Source organism: Sorex fumeus, unplaced genomic scaffold (assembly GCF_029834395.1).
Source record: "Sorex fumeus unplaced genomic scaffold, SorFum_2.1 ptg000199l, whole genome shotgun sequence".
Classification (NCBI taxonomy): domain Eukaryota; kingdom Metazoa; phylum Chordata; class Mammalia; order Eulipotyphla; family Soricidae; genus Sorex; species Sorex fumeus.
In genome coordinates this window covers 120,163-140,168 of record NW_026606256.1, presented here as the reverse complement: position 1 = coordinate 140,168, position 20,006 = coordinate 120,163, and the positions used below count along the sequence as shown (strand labels likewise).

Here is a 20,006-nt window from a genome sequence, read left to right as displayed (position 1 = left end):
CCAACTCAGGTCCTCGTGCACGGAAGGCTGAGCCTCAGGCCTTCAGCTGCTTCCAGGCCGCAGTATTTGATCTTTGCCCTCAACCCAGCCAGGGATGTTTAACCATAATGACCCAGGGCAGGGCAGGGGGCATTTATCCCTTGCAAAGCACCCCAGCACAAGGCCTGTGCTCTGGTGGGGAATGAGGAGGGGACTGGGCAGAGCGATGACTCCAGGGGCTGCAGGCAGGCGGGAGTGACCCCGAGCACTGTGGAGTGTGGCCCCGAGCACTGTGGGTGTGGTCTAAAGAGAAAAATAGAGATGGAAAAAAATGGGTGGTCTTTGGAGGTGAAAGGTTTCTAGAGCAGAAGTCGCCAGAACCCGCTGCTCCCTGCAGCCCGCAACCCTCCTGGGCTATTCCCGCTCTCCGCTGCCGCCCAAGGTCTACACTGCCCAACCCTGATTCACTTTCACCTTCTCTGGACCTTGTTCCTCATTCTCAGCATTTCTGAGTGTCTTCGTGACTCTAGGCACATCCTATTCACTCTCCGGGATTCTGGCTCCTCGGAATGGTCCGTTTCCCCACTCTGCCATGTGGGACAGAGAAAAACGGCGCCTTTTCCCTGGGAAAGGCGCCAGCGGTTGGAGGTTGAGACACGCAGCTGGCCCTGCCGTCTGTCTCTATCTCCAGCGCTTCCCTGGCACCCTCAGGAGTGACCCCTGAGCCTGGGGCCTGGAGGATTCCCCCAGCATCACTGGTGTGGTCCTCACACCCACTGATACCCATCCCCTCAAGAGAAGCAAAACCGCCTTCCGGCTGGGTTGTAAAGTTCTGGGTGTTCGGGTGGCTAGAACGAAGTGGGGTTTCCTGGAGGAAGAGGGCTGATGCTGGAGGAGGCAGAGGGTGGGCTGAGCATGGGAGAGGTAGAGAGGATGTGGGGCAAGTGTCCCCTTCTCTCTCAGACCCATCTCTGGGGTAAGGCTTCCCTCGCTTGCTCGGGCTCTGCATCCCTTCCGACCCTGCCCCCACTGCATCCAAGCTCTGTTCCTTGTTTCATCCCAGCTGCTCTTAATGAACGGGGCCTGGGGGGTGCAGATACCCAGAGGTGGGGGGTCATGGGGGCCTGTGTGGCTGAGGTGATGCAGCAGCACTGGAATCTGCAGAGAGCAGCCTCCTCTGTGACTGACCATTCCTGCTCCCTGACTTTCTCCTCCCACTGGGGATGGAGCAACCACACTTGGCCGTCTCTGCCTCTGAGTCAGGGGGGCTGCCGGCTGGCCTGGATGAACCCGGGCCCAGAACCTTCTATCCACCTCCTCCCCCCAATCCTTCTCCCCAGGCGTTTGGCTATGTGGGCAGGGGAGGGGTGTGGAGAGTCGGTGTCCAAGGGCGCTGCCCCTCCAGCACAGCTGGCAGTTCCTGGGGGTTCTTGGGGACAGTTTAGATGCCAAAGATGGAGAGGCCGAGTGGGGCAAGCCTGTCCCTGCCACCGTCCCTGCTACATGAAAAGACGCACCCCTTCTCGGCCCCTTTCTCGTGCCTACCCTTCCTTTGGAGTACCCCTTCACCCTTTCTATTTACTTTTTTTGGGGAGCCAACACGGCAGTGCTTAGGACTTACTCTTATCTCTGTGCTCCGGGATCACTCCTGGTAGTGCTCAAGGGACCCTAATGGATGCCTTTGATCTTTGTGTGCAATGCAAATGCCCTCCCGCTGTGCTATCACTCCGAGGGGGCCCCTTGCGATTTTTATTTTTATGGGAGGAGGAATGTACCTGGGTGGGGCACTCCAGGTCTGTGCTGGGGCTCACTCCCATGATTCTTGGGGGACACTGCGGTGCTGGGGATCGAACCCAGCCCCGACATCAAGCCGGTGTTCCTTGGGCCCTTTTCCTCTAAGACCCTCTTCACTGTCACTCTCCCCGACCATGTGGAGCCCCTCTGATCTGGAAAAGTGGCACAAGGAGCATCCCGCGGCCCCCGAGTCCCTTCTGTCCACCTGCTGCGGAGGCTTCTCACGCAGGAAGCTCTGGGCCTTGTCACCACCCCCAGGATGCAGGCAGGACCAGGCTCTTCCCTTCCCTGGAAGCCCCATTTCTCGGAATAGGGCCTGTGGGTGGAAACCACACTCTCTGTATCAGGACACCGCCCGGATGCGGGAGGAGCAGGTGACCTTGGGCTGCCTTGCCCTCTGAGTCCACGGCCTGGCCTCCGACGTCCCTTCTGCAGAGTGGGGAGAATGTCCTGTCCAGCCCGGCGTGGCCCAGGAAAGGCAGCAGGAGGGGAAAGAGATACCGAGGAGGACGTGGTGGTGGGGTCCCTGCAGGGGATGTTGAATGTGTATCTTTGTGTGCATGTGTGGTATTTTTGGAGGTTCTTAGGGCTTGCTTTGGCTCTGTACTCATGGCAGGACTCTGGAGTTCATGTGAGGTGCTGGGGATCCTTTTTATTTATTTATTTTGGGTCACATCTGGCGATCTCATGGGATGACACCTGGCTCCGAACTCAGGAATTACTCCTGGCAGTGCTCGGGAGACCACCTGGGAATCGAGCCCAGGCCAGCCATGTGCAAGGCAGACACCCTCCCCACTGTAATACGACTTTAGCGCCCCATCCCAGCCCCTCTTATTCCCATGTCCTCTGGAGGGTCCTGATCCCAGCGACCCCTGGAGAAGGACTTTTGATTGGGGGGTGCTGGAAGGAAGCCCGGTGTTGTGGGGTGCGGGACCCAGAAAGCCGTCAAAGGTGTGGGCATGGCAGCTGAGTCTTGCTCCCATGGTTGCCTGCTCTGGCCTCTCTCAGCTTCGTCTGGGGGCCCGGGCGGTGCACCCCTCACTCCTGCCAGGAAGGCCCGGGACTCCGTGAGTCAGGCTGATGCAGGCGGAACCAGTAACTACCATTCACACGCTCCCAGGCAGATGCAGGGCAGGGGTGCGGGGAGCCGAGGTGGGGAGTTGTGCAGAGCTGTCCTGGGGGGTCGGGTTGGGCACAGGAGCTGGGGTGCGGGGCACAGCCCCAGGGTCAGCACGGGCTTCCTGGGCACTCCTGTGGGCTGGGACAGAGTTGGGGATCAGTGTGACCCCGTGGGGGGCACCAGCGTAGGAAGCTGGCACCGCTGAGGTGTCCGTGTCTGCCCTGAGGCCCCTAATGCTTTGCTCACCTTCCTGGAAGCAGCAAGAGTCTCAGGAGAGCCAGGAGTCTGGGGGTGCAGGGCATGCGAGGCTGGGGTGCCCCCCCACCAGGCTTGGCATTTCCTCACGTCTACCCAGGCCTGAGCCCTGCCTGGGTCACTCTGCAGAGTACGGAGGTGTGCTGTGGATATGGCCACTGTGGACACAGGGCCACAGTGGACACACCACATGTGGACACACAGTAGACAAGCCTCACTCAGTGGCACACGCAGTGGACACAGGGCCACAGTTGACAAGCCACAAAAGCAAGTGGTGCACACTGTGACACACACAGTAACACACACTAACACACACAATAACATACAGTGACATGCACAGTAACACAGTGGCAAACACACAGTAACATATAGTGACACACAGTAACACACAGTAACATCTAGTAATACAGTAACACAGTGGCAAATACACAGTAACATACAGTGGCACATACAGTAATAGTGACACACACAGTGATACACAGTAACACACAGTGGCACACACAAAGTAACAGTGGCAAACACACAGTAACACACTCAGAGTGGCACGCACAGTAACAGTGCCACACAGTGATACAGTGTGACACACAGTGACACACACTGTAACACACAGTGGCACACACACAGTAACACCCTGGCACACACAAGTAACTCACAGTGACACATACACAGTGACACACACAGTAATACAGTAACATACAGTGACACACACAGTGACATATAGTAACAGTGACATACTAACAGTGACAGTGACACAGTAACGCACAGTGATACACAGTGACACACACTAACACACAGTGGGACACACAGTGACACAGTACACACAGTGGTGTGGCACACACAGTGGCATTCCCAGTGGCACACAGCGTGCAGTGCGCACAGAGCACCAACTGACCCTTGGATCCTGGCCCCCTTTCCGCTCCCGTTGTGCTGAGGCCCGTCCAACCCCCCCCTTGGGGCAGCCGCCAGCGGGGGCCAGCAGCGTCTGGCCAGGAGGAAACCAGGGCGTTAGGAGCGGCGGGGACGGCCTGTCCCAGGAGCGGAAAGCAAACAATGCATCGGAAGGAGTCCTGGCCGGCAACGGCCCACAGGTAAACAAGGCGCGGGGAAGGCCCGGGCAGCTGTGCCCAGTCTGCGCACGGCAGGGGAAGTGGGGTGGGAGCCAGGGAGTCCCCCGCCTGCCACATCAGGATCCGGGACAGCCGCAGTCAGAGGCCGCCCCAGGGACAGCTGGACGCGCACTCTAGGCTGTGGGCCCCGGGCCAGGACTTTTTGGGGGGCAGCTCTCTCAGGAGGGCCAAAGGAGCCCCCTGGTGTGAGTGGTGCCGGTGGGGAAAGTCCTTCCTGGGGCCCCAGGGGTGAATATTTGGGGGGAGACCAAGAACCCCCCCACATGCTGGGGGTTCCAGTGCCCGAGTGTCCATCCTGGCCTGTGCCGCTTTCCAGCTTAGCCTGGCCCTGCAGGCGGGAGCCCCCGCCTTGGCACCAAGGACCCCAGCCCCTCTGGGTGTGCTGAGAGAGGAGGCCTGGGGGCAGTGAGCTGGTCTTGGGGAGCCCACGGCCCCTCGACATTCTCTGATGGAGAATCAGAGGGTCGAGGGCTGTGTGTCTTCAGGGGTGGTGGTGCCCCTCCCCCACGCAGCAGCAGTGATGTGGCATAGGCCTGGACGTGCCCCTGGTGCTAGACACCTGCCCCTGCAGCGGAGGACACGGGGTTCAGATGAGGGGTCCGGTCCCAGCACCCCGTGCCCATTCGCCATCCTCCCATGCTGCTCCCTGACCCCCTGACCCCAGGTAACTTAGGAGCTTCCCAGGCCTTGCTGAACAAACTGATTCCTCGCGCGCCCACAGGGGTGCCAGTCTACACTCCACACCCAGTGTTCAGGCACAGTTGCCTCCTCCAGAAACGCTGGAAAGTTCCGAGCTTGCTCCCTTCCTTCCCTCCTTTCCCTCCTTCCCTCCTTTCCCTCCTTTTCCTCCTTCCTTCCCTCCCTCCCCTTACCCCTTCCTCCCTTCCTTCCTTCCTCCCTTCCTCCCTCCCTCCCTCCCTCCCTCCCTCCCTCCCTTCTTTCTCTTTCTTTCTTTCTTTCTTTCTTTCTTTCTTTCTTTCTTTCTCCTTCTTTCCTTTCCTTCCTTTCTCGGGTCACACCTAGTGATACTCAGGGGTTACTCCTAGCTCTTCACTCAAAAATTACAGTGCTGGCAGTGCTCGAGGGACCCTATTGGGGTAGTGGACACTGAGCCTGGGTCAGCTTTGCGAAGCAGACGCCCTCCCCACTGAGCTCTCTTACCAGTGGGCATCGATGCCCTGCCCCCTCTATCCCTTTGGTTTTGGGGCCACACCTGGCATTATTCCGGGCTCACTCCTGCCCCTCTGCCAGGGGTCACCCCTGGTGGCGCTGGGACGAGCCAGGCTCAGTGGCGTGCAATGCCAACACCTTCCCCACTATCTATCACTCTGGCCCTGATTGTTTGATTCTTGAGCAGAGAGCAAGAATGCTGAATTTTTTTTTTCTCATTTTGGGGCCTTACCTGGTGGTGCTTAGGGCTGACTCCTGGCTGTGTGCTCAGAAATCACTCCTGGCTGTGCCTGGGGGACCCTATGGGATTCAGGGGATCGAAGAACCCTGAATGGCCGCGTTCACGGCAAGTGTCCTCCCCACTATCCTCTCACTCCAGCTGGATTTTGTTTTGCCCTTGGGGTTCTTCCAGGATTGAGATTCCAGAGTGGGACAGCCTGTGCTCCCCTAGGGGCTTTGGGAGACAGAAGTCCCCATCCAGGGCCACCTGGTGCAGGTGGCTGAGTTCCCTCGCAGCCGACTGTCTGCTGCCCACAGAGAATCTAACCCTTGCGCCCTTCACACCCTGCTCCCCAGGGGCTTCAGCCCGCTCTGACGGCCTGGAGGGGAGTCTGTTGTTCCCTGAGGGAGGGCATGGAAGAGGCCTCACAGCAGGGTCTGGGTCCTGGGCACCTGCAGGTGGGGCACGCATCAGTGGTTCTGCTGCAGAAGCCCATGGGTCTGGGGTCCCTAGGTCCCATGGAGAAAGCCAGGGCATGCTTGGTAATCCCCCCAGGCCTCTCGGATATCTTAAATCAGGCGGTTGAGGGAGGTGGTTGGGGCGAGCCGGGGTCTTGCCCTAGTTATTGTTTGTGCTACTGGGTGATCAGGAAACCCTCACTCCCCCCCAACCCCCCACACCCAACTGCCTTTCGAGGAAGCAGCATGTGTGGCCTGGGACGCCCTCTGCTCCCTGCCCAGCACCCTCGTGCCCGGGCCTGTCCCTTAGTCAGCCACTCCTGGACTCGGAGCATGATGAGGACCCCGTTATTCACAGCCTGGCTCACCGGGCGACAGGGCAGGGCTGGGTGCAGACAGTTTGGGTCGTCCGGAGGGCGGGAACCTCCTGAGCCCTTTAGCTCTGCCTGAGGGTCAGCCTGGAGGGCGTGTTGTGCCTCCTTGGGGTGCTGGGGGGCCCAGAATCTAACACAGGGACTCGGAGAGGGCTGGGATATTTGGGGTTCCTCTTTCTCCTTCAACTCTGACTTTACTCTGCCAGGGACACGTGGGGTCCCTGAGCCTGTGCTGGGGACCAGGGCTGGGGACCCTTTGTCCCTCGCGTCCCTTCTTTTGGAAATTGACCTTCCTCGGCCTGGGAAAGTCAAATCTGGCAGCTGGACCCGCAGCAGAAAGCCTGGACTTGAGGGGGTCTCCTGGGACCACATCTGAGAGCCAATGGGCTGCAGGTGAGGGTGGGATCAGTCAGGCTGCGGACGATGCTCCACAGGCCCGAGTGCGGCTCTGCCTATGGAAGCCCCGGGTTCGACCCCCAGCACTGCAAGGCCCCCAGGCAATACATCAGGAGCAAGCCCTGAGCACCCTCCTCCCCCGAGAAGGTCATGCAGTCATGGGGGTCCTCTGGGGCACTCAGGATTGATCTGCACCCCGGGCTGGGTGGGGTGTCCCAGGACAGAGAGTTCTTCGACTGGACAGGCCACATGTGTACTGGCAAGGCTGAGGGAGAGGGGCCCCTCCCCCCCATACTCACTGAGGTACTCTCCACGCCCCTGAAGATGCTCCCCCAGACTCGCTGAGGTGCTCCCCAGACTCACTGAGATGCTCTCCCAGACTGAGATGCTCCCCCAGACTCACGGAGATGCTCCCCTAGATTTGCGGAGGTGTTCCCCAAGACTCGCTGAGGTGCTTCCCCAAGCTCAGTTCACCCGCTGGGGAGAGCAGTGGGAGTGCCAGAAAGAGGAAGCAGGAGATATACGTGGGATTTCTTCCCTGTGCCTCTGGGTCCCCCTGACGTACATCTCTGATTTCCTTTCTTTCCCCTTTGATGTTTGAGCCACACCCCGCTGTACTCAGGGGTCACTCCTGGCCATGCTTAGGGAACCTTATGCCGTGCTGGAAAATCCACCTGGGGTTGGCCACTTTCCCCACTGTCTGCCCCGCCCTGTCTGATTTCCTTCTTCCTGCCCATCTCTTGCCACTAGGGACCATCCTTGGGCCCATTGAGTGTCCCCTCATCCCTAGGGCCCTCCTAGGTGCCCCAGCCACTGTCCCTCCTGGGACTCTGCCCCGAGGGCTCTGACTTTCATGTCCTTATTGTGCTACAGTTGGGACCCCCAGTGTCCCTCAATACAGCCCCCCATGAGACCTGGGTTCTGAGAACTCAGGCAGAAGCCAGATTAGGAGAGGCTGAGCAGTGAGTAGAAATGACCCCCAAGGTGGACTGTCCACATTTTCCTGCCCAGGACCCACAGGCAAGTTCCCTGTGCTGTCTTCAGGCTGCGGGCCCACACCTCCTTGTTACAGAAAAGCCCCAGTTGGCCCCAGTTTACTGCTGAGTGTCCAGAATGTCCATGAGAGTTGATGCCCTGCCCAGAAAATTGGGGTGACCATCCCTGGGTCGGTCATGTCAGAGGTGGTGTGGATGCTGTTGGTTGTCCCTGTTCACAACAGTGGCCATCAGACTCGCCGGACACCCTCATTCGGTCTGGCTCAGTGCATGGGAATTGCTCTGCGGGCCTGGAGCTGCGTGTGTTGGTGTCTGGGTCCGTGTGTCCGCGTCCAGTTTCAGAGGCTCCCGGTCCGCAAGTGGTTTTATTTATTTATTTATTTTTGCTCTTTTTTGGATCATACCCAGCGGTGCTCAGGGGTTACTCCTGGCTCTGCACTTCGGAATCACTCCTGGTGGTGCTCGGGGGACCATATGGGATGTCGGGGACCGAACCTGGTTGGGCTGCGTGCAAGGCAAATGCCCTACCGGCTGTCCTATCGCCCTGGCCCTGGGTCCTCAGGTTCTTGCTTCCAGGCCTTGAGACTGCCACCCACAGTGCTGGACAGGTGTCAGCCAGCAGGGACGCCTGCAAGGACTCCGGGTCTTGCAGACGGCCAGCACCTTCCCCCACTTTTCTTGTTCTGCTTTCTCGGAGGCAGCCCCCCACCACCCCCCTTCCTGGAGGGGAACAGTGCAGCAAAGGACTTGTTCTCTGGAAGGAGGAGGAAAGCGGGACCCCGGGGGTCAGGGGAGGTGTGAGGGTTGGACACAGATCGTGCAGTCCCTAGGGGCTTCTCCCTGCCCCCCTACCCGCTTGCCTCCTGCTGGGGTTCAGCCCCATTTCCGCACAGACCAGCAGGCCGTGTCACCGAGGCAGAGACACCTGGCTCCCAGGCAACTCCTTCCCAGAATCTTTCTGGAGAGGAAGGCCCCAGGAGACAGGAGACAGGCGGTGAGGCGGGGAATGCCCTGGAGGAAAAGGCTGAGCCTGGGTCGGAAGTGAGTGCTGGGAAATTCCAGGCTGGAGCCTTGGCACGGGGCTTGCCTGGGAACACCCCATAGGCGTCTTCTTGCCCCCACCCCCACTCACCCCCTTGAGCCCCTGGATCACAGGTAGCACAGCCTTCCCTGAGCACAACTTTCCCTGAAACAGAGAGCTCAGCCTTCCCTCAGCAGAGCCCAGCGAGAAACAGGATTCGGGTTCGGGGCTGCGGGCTCAAGTGCACGCGGGCTGGTGCTGGTGTGCAGCTGAGCCAAGTCCCTGGGACCCTGACCTGCCGCTGCCCTCCCCGTGACCCGCTTTTTGCTGTTGCTCAGATTTTGCAATTTCCTTCCCTTCCTCTCTCTTCCAGACACCCCCAACCCCTGCCCCTGTCTGGGTACAGGCACAGGGCACCGTGTTTCCCGGAATGTGGGTGCTTTTGTCCCACCCTCTGTGCCCGTGTCCTACCCCCACATTCTCACTTCGCTTTGTGCTCCCTATGGCCACAGGGCAAGGTACGTAGCAAAGACCATAATCCACCTGGGGTCATGCTCCCCGGGATAGGATGAATGAATGAGAGAACGAATGGATGGGGGAATGAATGAATGAGAGAATGAATGGATGTGTGACTGAATGAATGAGAATGAATGGATGAGCGAATGAATGAATGAGAATGAATGGATGAGCGCATGAATGGATGAGAGAATGAAATGATGAGTGAATGAATGGATGAGAGAATGAGTGGGTGAGAATGAATGGATGGGGGAACGAATGGATGAGAGAATGAATGGATGAGAGAATGAAATGATAAGTGAACAAATGGATGGGCGAATGAATGGATGAGTGAGTCGGTGTGTGTGAATGTGTGTAAATGAGTGAACAGATGAGTGAAGGAACAAGTGAATGAATGAGAGCTCTAATGTGTGAATGAACGTGTGAATGGATGGGTGAGTAAATGACTGAATGAACAGATATGTCTCTGGGCAGCTCACTTGCTGTCTGTGCTGCTGTTGCTCTCAGCCCCCTCCTCCTGTTTGCCCCAGGGAGGCCTGGGTCAGGGAGTCCCCGGCTGGGCAGCGGCTGGCGGGGCAGCCTGACCTCTTTCGGGCACGCTCACAGGCAGGGTCTTATTTCTGTGATGTCCTCTGTTTCCCTCCCCACCTACTCCATAAGCCACCTGGACCCCCAGACCCCCCTCCCATCAGCTGGGAAATCTTATTGTCATGGGGGGGACAGCGGGGAGCTGGGGAGCGATTGGGAGCCAGATGGGGATGTGCAGGGCCCTTCCAGAGGACTTGCTGGGCTCCAGGCAGTGTGAGCTGGGGACAAGGGACCTGGGCTACCCCCACTCCGAGCTTTTGCCAGGACCCTCCTCCTCCAGGCAGTCCTTGGGGCAGTAGGGAGGGGGGCTAACCATGGACTGGGGAACAGCCACACCCTGCCAGGACTACATGGCCGAGGTATATTGGGCGCACAGGGCCGAGATAAGGGGCTGTGGTCTCGGCATCTGCCCAGCTGGGGGCCTGGCCCTGTTACAGGGTGTCCTTGACTTCAGCTTCCCGCGCAGGACACAGAGAGCTGGGAGGGGGCCAGGGGGGCAAATGAGCCCTTACAGGAAAGTGTGGAGAGGGGCTGCCCCGGGGTAAATAGGTATGTTCATTCATTCATTCACTCACTCACTCATTCACACTCACTCGTGCACTCACATTCATTCATTCACTCTCAGATTCGCAGTGTCCACTAACCCCCAGGGACTGGTCTGTGGTTCAGTGACCAACTGGTCGAGGAGCCCCTTCCTTCCAGGAGCAGAGACCGGGGGAACACAAGCCCCCAATGGGCTGGGATGAGCCAAGAGGCAGTGAGAAGGCTGGGCGCCTGGGAGCAAGGAGCTCTGCAGAGGCAGATGCCGCCTGTCCTGCCCCCTTTTCACTGGGGTCCTCTTCTCACCCCTCTTTAGACTCAGGGCTGCTCCCCCAGGGGCTGTGTTTTCCATCCCAGGGAGGAGGCTGGTGCATGCTGCTGTTCCCTAATGGCCAGAGAGTTACAGGATATCTGATTCTGGAAGATTCTACGTGAGTTACACACTCTTGTCCTAAAAGATTCTGCAGGTGAGGGAAGCGTGTATGCGAATGACCAGAAAGTTCCGGGGGTTCTTCCCACCCACCCCCACCCCACTAATGCCTCCGAGGCCAGGCTGTGGGTCCCTGGGGACCATCGACTCCCTCCCACTGCTTCCGGTAGGCGAGGGACGGGGCTGTCTCTCGCCTGGACGAGTGAAACGGCTAATTCTGAGGGTGCAGGGTCATTTCTAGGGCTCAGACCTCCGTTCTCCTGCCCCTGCTGTGATGAGGGAGCTGGCCGAGGTCTGCCTGTCTCTCCCTCCCCATCTCTGCTGTCCTTGGAGTCCCCTGGCTGTCGGGGCAGGAGACATCAGGGTCTGAGGGAGGGGGCATGGCCTCGGGCCGGGATCCGCGTGTCTGACCACAGGAGCCAGGAGCCGCGGGCTCCAGGCCGGGCTCACATGGACGCTGCCGGCTCCCACCGGCCCGCTGACTCACGCTCCGGCTGCAGGGGCGCCCGCCCAGAGCCAGGCTGAGTCATGAGCTGATGAATTGCTGCGTTCTTATTCAGCCTGTCGCCCCAGCAAGTGGGGGCTCTGATCCCCACCCTGGGCCCCCCACCGGGCCACTCAGAACACTCCTCAGCGGCCCTGCCTGTCTCCATCTGCGGGCCAGGCTGGGTTGAGCTGGAGGCGGTGGTGGGGGGGCGCGTGGGGGTTGGAGGACCTCCCAGAGTCACGGCTCAGCCAGCCGGAAGGCCATGTTTGCGGTTAGAATCTCCATCGATTGATGAGCAAAGCTCTTGGTCTCAGGGAGAAGAGGCTTCCGGAAGTGGATGGAGGGACAAGGACAGGGCCAGAGGGGTGGACGGAACTGCCCATCTTGCCCCTGGGGGCCGCCCTGGAGACCAGAGGCCCAGTGGCTTGGAAATAAGCCTGCTTGGGGTTGAGAGACAGCATGTTGGGAAGGGTGTTTGCCTTGCAGGCGCTGACTAGGTCCCATCCCCAGCTTCCCGGAGAGCCCCCCAAACCCTGCCAGGAATCAGCCCTGAGCATGCTGAGTGTGATGAGAAGAAAAACAAGCCACCAGGGCGACGGGCTCATGTGGGGTTCCCAGTGCCACGGGCCCCAGCTGTACCGCGGGCCCTCGCTTGAGCTACCAGTTGGTTGAGAATCACGGGTGGGACCCCTGGGCACTGCGTGGGGCCTCACCTTTCTCCCCCCCAGACTCAGGTCTTCCCTGCTCAGGACTACTTGGGTGGGGTGTCACTCTGGAGAAGGTGTTGGAGGGGCTGCTTAGACTTGCCAATCTGTGGGCCATGGAGTCTGGTGCATTCTGCCCCCATGTCCTCTGCTGCCCCGCCCAGGAAGGTTTGAACTGTCCCCATGCCACGGTGTCGGGGTGGGGGGGGTGATCTGTAGTATTGTGCCTGGTGCCAGGTGGGTGTCGCACCAGGTATCTGAGCCCGGAGGTCGCCCAGTCCCCAAACCCATGAACTCTGCTGAGACGCTTGACAAAGTTTATTGAGCAACAGACACAGAGGGTTTCCAGTCAAGGAAGTGTGGCGGGTTCCGGCCCTGGGGTCCCAGCCAGTGGCAGTAGAGTCCAGCTCGCTGGACGGACACTAGAGGCCCAGCCGACAGGTTCCCACTATTCCCCCAACCCACGAATGCCCTTCTCTGCCTGGCCACCAAGCAGCCTCTCCTGGGGCGTCAGATGAAGACCCGCTGGCCCTCTCTAGGCTCCAAGGCGTCCCTGAAGCCTGAGGCTGCCCGTGAACCTGAGCCTGGCTCCCTCTGGCAGCCCTGCACCCCAGTCACCCAGTCCTGCGACCCCCCAAACACGACTCCCCTCGCTCACCAGCCTGCTCCTCTCGCCTCCGAGGGGAAAAGGTCGAACACCCAGACCTCAGCCCCCACACAGCTCAGGCAGACGCTGTCTCGCCAATCCCTCATGCACTCCTGCCCCTTCAGAATTTCCTCTGTCCGTCTCTCCTGCCCCCTTGGTGCCCAGGTGAGCCAGGCCAGGTTGAGCAAAGTCAAGGCCGGGCCTTAGGCTGCAGGTTCCTACAGCACCCCCAGGCTGGGCCTCGGGGCGTCTCTGAAGCTCAGCTCTGATGGTTCATCTTTTATCTGTCCCCTTGGAGCCTCTGTGAGCTGAGAGGGCCCAGAGTCACCCAGAGAGGCGGCAGCAGATACCTCTCAAGGCCATAGGACAGTCTCCCCAGACAAGATGCTCTGTGGGCGACACCTCCATCCCACAGCCCGAGCACCTCGGGGGGCTCCCAGTACCCCCAGGTAGAGGCGGCAGGCTACTGCACTGATGTTAAAAGCAAGGGTCTGCGACATGCAGGGAGTAAGACCCAGATCATAAGCTACTTTGGGGAGAGATAACAGTGCCAGGCCTGATGCCCATCCACGCGCCTTCAGGAGATGAGGGCAAGCCACACTTGCCCAGATGCTTCCCTACCAGCCCCAGCTTCTCTGCCACAACCTGTAAAACGGGCTGGGAGGAGGGACACCGGACCAGCGTTACTTGCATAGTTCAAAGTGTGTGTGCACACATGTATGGGTGCATGTAAATGTGCTGTGCTGTGTAGAGCAAGGGCTGGACATGTGTCTGTGCATGTTTACAGGTTGTGCACACATTAGTCTGTGTGTGGATGTTGTAGGCAGTGCTGCGTAGGGCAGTGGTCGCACTGCCTTTGATGTTCCTGATCTCCTGTCATCTGTCATTAAACCCAGAACTCTCTGTGCTGTGGGACTCGTCCGGGTCCCCTACTGGGGGCTTCAGCTCCAGCTACTGCCCCCCTCCCCCACCTGCCCTCCGCGAGGAACACACTAATATTTCTCTCTGATGCTGCTCCCCGTGGAGGTGGGTGGCCCCCAACTAGAAGTCCCTTCGTCCCTCTTGGAAAGTCCACCTCAGCCCCTCCAGCCACCAGGGCTGTCCTTCACCCCAGCCTGCAGGTCCCCTTTCCAGACCTGCCCCCTCCTCCAGAAGCAGTCCCCCCAATCTCATCTCCTTGGGGACTTAAGTCCTGCTGTGACTTGGAGGCCCAGTGGGCTGTGTTTACAGTGCCCCCTACTGGACACTGCCAGCTGCTAAGGTGTTCTAGATTTGGTGGCTCCCACTTCCCCATGGCAAATCCCACAGGGCTGCTATGGAAGTCTCTGGAATTCTCTTTACGCCACCCTCTCCCCTTTCTCTTCTGGGGAGGGGGGCACAATAAGTCATGCTCAGGGACACTCCTGGAAGTGCCAGGCTCTAAGTGGGCTCCGCCTGTGCAGGCCACACCTTGCCCATGTGCTCTCTGGCCCTCCCTCCCTCCCTTTTGGAGCCCTTCGCTTTACAGATGCCCTGCAGCCACCGTCTCTGGGGTCTGTGCCACAGACAGTCACCCCCCGCCCCTCCAGGCTCGGAGAACCATGCTGCGTTCCAGTCGGTCCAAGCGTGGACTCGCCAGACCTGCTTTCAGGTCACTCTGGAATGACCTGTCCCCCCAAACCTTCCCAGGGCGGGACCTTCGTCAGGCGCCCATAGATCTCTGGGGTTCTGACCACCGGGTCTCCTGTTAAGGGGCTCCTCGCCCCCACACGGGACAGCCTCCTTTGTGGAAACTGACCCTGTCATTGGGAAGCATGTGAGTGTGTCTCAGATGTTAGCCGGTGAGGTGTCCTTTTGGCAGCATGAATTCAAGCGTGTATATTACTTCACGGGTAATAATGGCCAAAGGAGAAAGGCGCGGAAAAATGCAGACAAGTAACAGCTTAACATACCTTGCAGAGAACCCATCTTCCCACCTATTTACAAATCTGGGACCAATTTCTAGCCCAGCATCATTCTCTAACTCCCCGTTTTGGAGACCAATGGTGACATCCTGTCACAGCCTCCTCCTCGAGATACTTTCCATGCTTATCACTCGTGAGGGTGGGACCTTGTGGTCGTGACCCACCACACGCCACTTAGCAGTTACAGACCCTTTAGCTGGCCGGGTCTGTGGCTGCGTCAGACCCCAGAGGTGATGGGAGCTGGGAAGTTTCTTTCTCTCTCTCTCTCTTTTTTTTTTTTAGGTTGCTGATCCCAGAATGGGTTTTCCCAAAGGGGTTGAACTTCACTATATATATATGTATATTTTTCCCCTTTATAAAATCTCTTGTTGAGCATTGCCAAATATCTTTCCAGAAGGATTTTCCTCCCCTTTATTTTGTTTTTGGGGCGACACCCTGTGATGCTCAGGGTGGCTCCCGGTCTTGCACCAAGGAATTACTCCTGGTGGGCTCCTGAGACCATATGCGGTGCTGGTGGTTGAACCCCAGTGGGCCGCATGCAAGGCCAGTGCCCTACCCACTGTGCTCTCTCTCCTGCCCCTGGGAAGTTTTTTCTCCCATTGCCTGAAATCTGCTTCCCCACGCTGCCGGATCATGGCAGACGGCCAAGAGATGCGAGCGTGGAATTTCTTTGCTTTCGAAACTGGCCAACCGACTGCGTGATTCCAGGTGCAGTGCTCACCCGGGTCTGGAAGGCAACGGTTAGCTCTTCCACAGACCAATTCTACGTAGGTTTTCCCCCTTGCCAATTTCCCTCTCATCTCCCTCATTCTGTGGGTTTCCTTGACCCTTCTCCTGCTACTCTGCACACACCTCTCCCTGATGCCCTCCACATTCCTCCTAGACTCGTCTCAAATCCCCCTGGTCCCCAAGAGCACTGGAGACTAAGCTTCCCTTGGAATCTCTCAATACATCGACTTCCGTTCTACTGCCATAGCCCTGCCAAGGGCCTGTGGTCACTTGCTCTCCCCACATCATCCCCTCTGATTCCTGCTGCTTCTATCCAGCACAGACCTACCCATATCCACTATTTGGGGTTCCTGCCCCTTTGGCCCCTCCTGCCCGAGACCCTCCTCTGGCCTCAGGGGTGCAACCATTTCCCCCCACCCCCCATCACTGCCCATATTCATCCCATCTTAGAGCAATGCATGAACACCAATGCTTCTCAAAAAAAAATTTCTAGAAAACCTGGGGGAACCACAACAAAAGTCCAAGATTGCCTCATAAAGATTGGCATCCCACATGGCCTCAGGCCAGCTCTTGGTTAGGCCTGTGTGTGTGTGTGTGGGGTGGGGGGGCGCTCCCCAGCTCTCACACTCACACCCTGCTTTGTCACCACCCACCTGTCGTGGCTTCTAGACTTTGCCCTGTCGGTCCCAGGGAATCAAGGGCCTGTCACACACTACCTGTTCCTCACTAGCCTGGTGGCAGGAGCCAGTCTGAAGGAAACCTGGGTGCTTGGCGTTCTCCCCTCTTTCCTGGCTGAGGGGCGTCCCCTCTGCGGAATCCCTGTCCCACCCCCACCTGGGACAGTTCCAAAGGACATACATGTATCAGTCTCAGAAACCCAAATACCAGGTGGCAGCAGCATCGTCACCCCCAAAGCAAGCGGCACTGGGCCAGCCTTGCCCCAGCATTACCCTGCCAAACTGACAGGGTCGAGCACTTTGGCATATACTCTACCGTCCTCACTCTAGGAATACCCCATGGCCCTCTTCTGCATCCCTTGGACTGTCAGTGCCTCAAGCTCCCGAAACAGCCCTGACCCCCCCCACCCCCCAACCCCCTCCTTTAACTGTCATTGCCTCGAACCTTAAAGACGTGAATGGTCCCATTGCTGAGGGACACCACCAGGAAGCGGCCGTCCACCATCGTGGTGACCCGCGGCTTCTCCAGGCCGTGGTAGGCTGTGAGGAAATCTCCCAGCAGTGAGCCCTGGGAGTCCAAGACCACCACCTTGTTGAGCTCGCGGAGGGTCAGGAAGATGTAGCCCTTCTTATCCACCGACACGGAGCCCGGCTGGCAGCCATGAAGACTCGGCCCCCGGTACTCCCCAATGACCTGGCCCAGCCCGTCGCAGATCACCAAACTATTCTGCTGCCAATCGGACCCCACGAAGTGGCCCTCTGGGGTGGCGGCCAGGAACACCAGGGCCCGCTGGCCGCGGCTGGCCTTACCCCCAGGGATGAAGCGTGTGGCCAGGCTGCCTTCCATGTTGTAGATCTCCACGTGGCCAGACACACTGACGGCCACCCGGTCGCCGCTGGGCATGGCGGTCACAGCGTGGCTGGCCTGGGAGAGGCTCAGCGCCCGGCGCCACCGCACCTCGCCGTCGTGGCTGATGAGGTAGAGCCGGGCGGTGGCCGAGAAGGCCACGGCGTCCTGCAGGGCGGCCACGCTGCAGGGGGCACAGCCCTCGGGCACGGGAACAGAACCCCGGTAGTCGCCGTTGAGGGAGAAGCGCTTCAGCGCCCGGTTCTGCTCATCGGCCACCAGGATCTCCCGAGGCCCGAAGGGACAGAGACCCGTGATGCGGGGAGAGCGCTTGTCCCCGGGCATGCGCGTGGGGAAGCTGCAGGAGAACACAGGTCTGGCCAACAGGCCGGTGCCCTCCAGGCTGGGCCCAGGCGCCGGGCTGACCTCCCTGGACATGGACTTCAGCCTGTCCTTGAACTTCCCCTTCCTGTGGGCCCTGCGGCCCCGGGGTGTCCGGACCCTCTCAGTCTCGGGCGTCTGGGCTCTGCCGTCTTTCGGGGTCTGGGCCTGGGCGTCGGGGGTCCTTTCCCGACTCGGGGGCTTGGCTGCGCTTGGCTTTTCCGTCTTGGTTCCCTCGCCTTTGGGGCTCGGTGGACTCTGGGCGCTGGAGCGCTCAGGCTCTTCCAAGGAGAGCAGCAGGAACTGGCAGGCCGGGTCCTGGAGGCTGGGGTGAAGCTGCAGCTCCGGCAGCCTGTAGGGGCCGGGGGACGCCGCCCGGGGGGGTCCCTGCAGCTGCTGCAGTCTCTGGGCGATGGCCCCCTCCAGAGAGAGGATCTCCGCCTCGCGGCCCAGGCTCAGCACCCGGCGGGCAAAGCCGGCCGCCGCCTTGGCCGCTGCCTCCCGTTCCTCCAGCTCCCCGAGCCTCGCCCGGGCGGCCTCCTCGGCGGCGTCCACGTGGGCGCGGAGCCGGCCCTGCACCTCCTTCTTCTGCGCCAGGAGGGCCCGCAGGAAGCCCTCGGCCGCCTCCTCGGCCTGCGCGCCCACGCGCTGCGCACGGTCCCGTAGCGCGGCCAGCGCCTCCCGCTCCCCACGCTGCGCCGCCTCCAGCTCGGTCACGTGCTGGTCCACGCCGGCCAGCAGCGCCTCCAAGCCGGGCTTCCGCGCGCGCACGGCCTCGGCCAGCGGCTGGCAGGGGTGGTCCAGGTGGGGGTCCAGGCGGCACTCCCGGCACAGCAGCTGCGAGCAGGGCTGGCACAGGAAGCGCAACGCTTCCCCGGGGTGCTGCGGGCACTGCGCGGCCTGGCGCTCCCGCGCTTCCTCATCGTACCAGCCGGCCCTGTAGCCCACCAGGTCCACTACGCGGTGGGTGTGGGTCTGCCGGGTGCAGCGGTGCCCGTCGGCACAGGCCTGGCACAGGTCGTCGGCACAGTCCAGGCAGCGGGCGGTGGCCAGGCCCCCGGCGCTATTGCCGCCCATGAGGGGACACAGGGCGCAGGCGGGCTTGTTCGTGCTCAGGTCCGGGGCGCGGGCCTTCACCAGGTCCAGGAGCCCGTTGACGAAGAAGTTGGTCTTGAAGGCAGCCACGCCCTCCGGGGGCACGGCCACGGCCTCGCGACACTCGGGGCAACGCAGCCGGGCGCCCTCGGCCAGCCGCGCCAGGCAGTCCTGGCAGTAGGTGTGCAGACACGGCAGCGTCTTGGGCGTCCGCAGCTGCTCCAGGCAGATCTTGCAGGCCAGGAAGTCGCTGCTCAGGGCCTCCAGCAGGGATGGGGCCGCCTTGGAGAACATGCTGCGGGCAGGGGCGGGGTCAGAGGGCAGGTCCACAGGGCCTCCTCCCAGTCCCCCCTGCCGACCAGGTGCCCGCTCACCTGAAGGGCGCGAAGACTTCCTGCTGGGCCCCGGGCAAGCCGAGGGACATTCAGGAAACTGGCCTGGCTCCTGGGTCAGCCGCTGGACTGTGCCCTGCCGGCCAGTGGCCACTTTGGACCTGGGGGTGGGGGTGGGTAAACGGCTGAGGCCTGGCAGTGGGGTCTGCCTATGATGCCCCTCGTGGGCCTCGCAGACCCCTGGAGGGGTGCGGACCCCCTTCCTGCTCTCCCCGGCCAAGCTGGCTAGGAGGCCACAGCCGCCTGCCCCCTCCTTCCTGTTTTGGCTCTTGGGGTCCAGCGCCTGCGCCTGACTCCCAGGGTCCCCTCCTCAGGGCCCTCCCTGCTGCGGCCAGAGTCTGAGGGGCACCTGGAAACAGCCCCCCAGGTTCGGATGGGGAGACTTGTTGCGGTGAGTTGGGGGAATCCCTCCCAAACTTCCAGGGACCGGGAGAGCTGGAGGGAGTGGTGGATGCGTCTGCCCCAGCCGCCTCCCCTCCCCCTCTCCCGCGGGGCAGCCCCCTGCTGCGCCCCCGCGCCCCCTTACCGAGCTGCAGGCCGAGTCTGGGGGGCCCTGCGGCCCGGGTTCCCCCGGTGGCTGGGCTTTGAAAGAAGCAAAACTGAAAGTAATGTATTTCTGCAACTTCCGTCCCCGCCTGGAGTCCCAGGCTCCGCCTCCCCCTGCCCGCCAGCCCGGACCTCTCCCTCCCTTCGAAGCCGGCCCTGTGCGCCCGCCCGGGAGAGCCGGGCTGCAGACCCCAGCAGAGCGGGCAGGAGGCGGGGCAGAACTTAACCCTTAGCTGAGCTGCCTGAGAGGGGTTCTGGGGGGAAGCAGGTGGGAGCCAGGGAAAGGCCCCAGCGGAGGGTCTGCGAGGGCTTCCAGGAGGCGGTTTCATTTGGGTGGGGGGGCGGGAATGGCTGGTGGAGAGTGCAGGGAAGAGTGTTCTGGGCGTGGGGAACAGCCAGAGCGTGGACTCAGAGGGTGAAATAGTCACAGAGGGGCCATCCCACCCTGTGACCCTCCAGGACCAAGCATCGGTACTCAACAAGCATCTGCATCCCAACTTCCGAGTGCCTCAGGCCCTTGTGGGGGGGTGGACGCAGAACTGGGACAGTGGCCAGCTCAGAGAGCAGCTGGGAGTG

The 20,006-nt window shown here is 60.7% G+C and overlaps 1 protein-coding gene across 1 annotated transcript; it reads right to left on the bottom strand.

Annotated features, from left to right (window-relative positions):
* Nucleotides 1–16,593: 16,593 nt before the first annotated feature.
* TRIM56 (tripartite motif containing 56) lies at nucleotides 16,594–19,513 on the bottom strand. The gene is made up of 3 exons (XM_056108222.1): nucleotides 19,411–19,513; nucleotides 18,867–18,985; nucleotides 16,594–18,787 (listed from the first exon to the last, which is right to left on the bottom strand). Exons 2-3 carry the CDS (start codon nucleotides 18,914–18,916, stop codon nucleotides 16,594–16,596), a joined length of 2,244 nt encoding a protein of 747 aa, XP_055964197.1. The 5' UTR covers nucleotides 18,917–18,985; nucleotides 19,411–19,513.
* Between the last annotated feature and the right edge of the window lie 493 nt (nucleotides 19,514–20,006).

What these genes read in the sequence shown, in the direction of transcription:
- TRIM56 (XM_056108222.1), bottom strand. Translation starts at nt 18,916, where the DNA reads ATGTCCCTCGGCTTGCCCGGGGCCCAGCAGGAAGTCTTCGCGCCCTTC. An exon ending in GAAGTCTTCGCGCCCTTCAG is followed by an intron (nt 18,788 to 18,866) that starts GTGAGCGGGCAC and finishes CCCTGCCCGCAG; the next exon opens with CATGTTCTCCAAGGCGGCCC.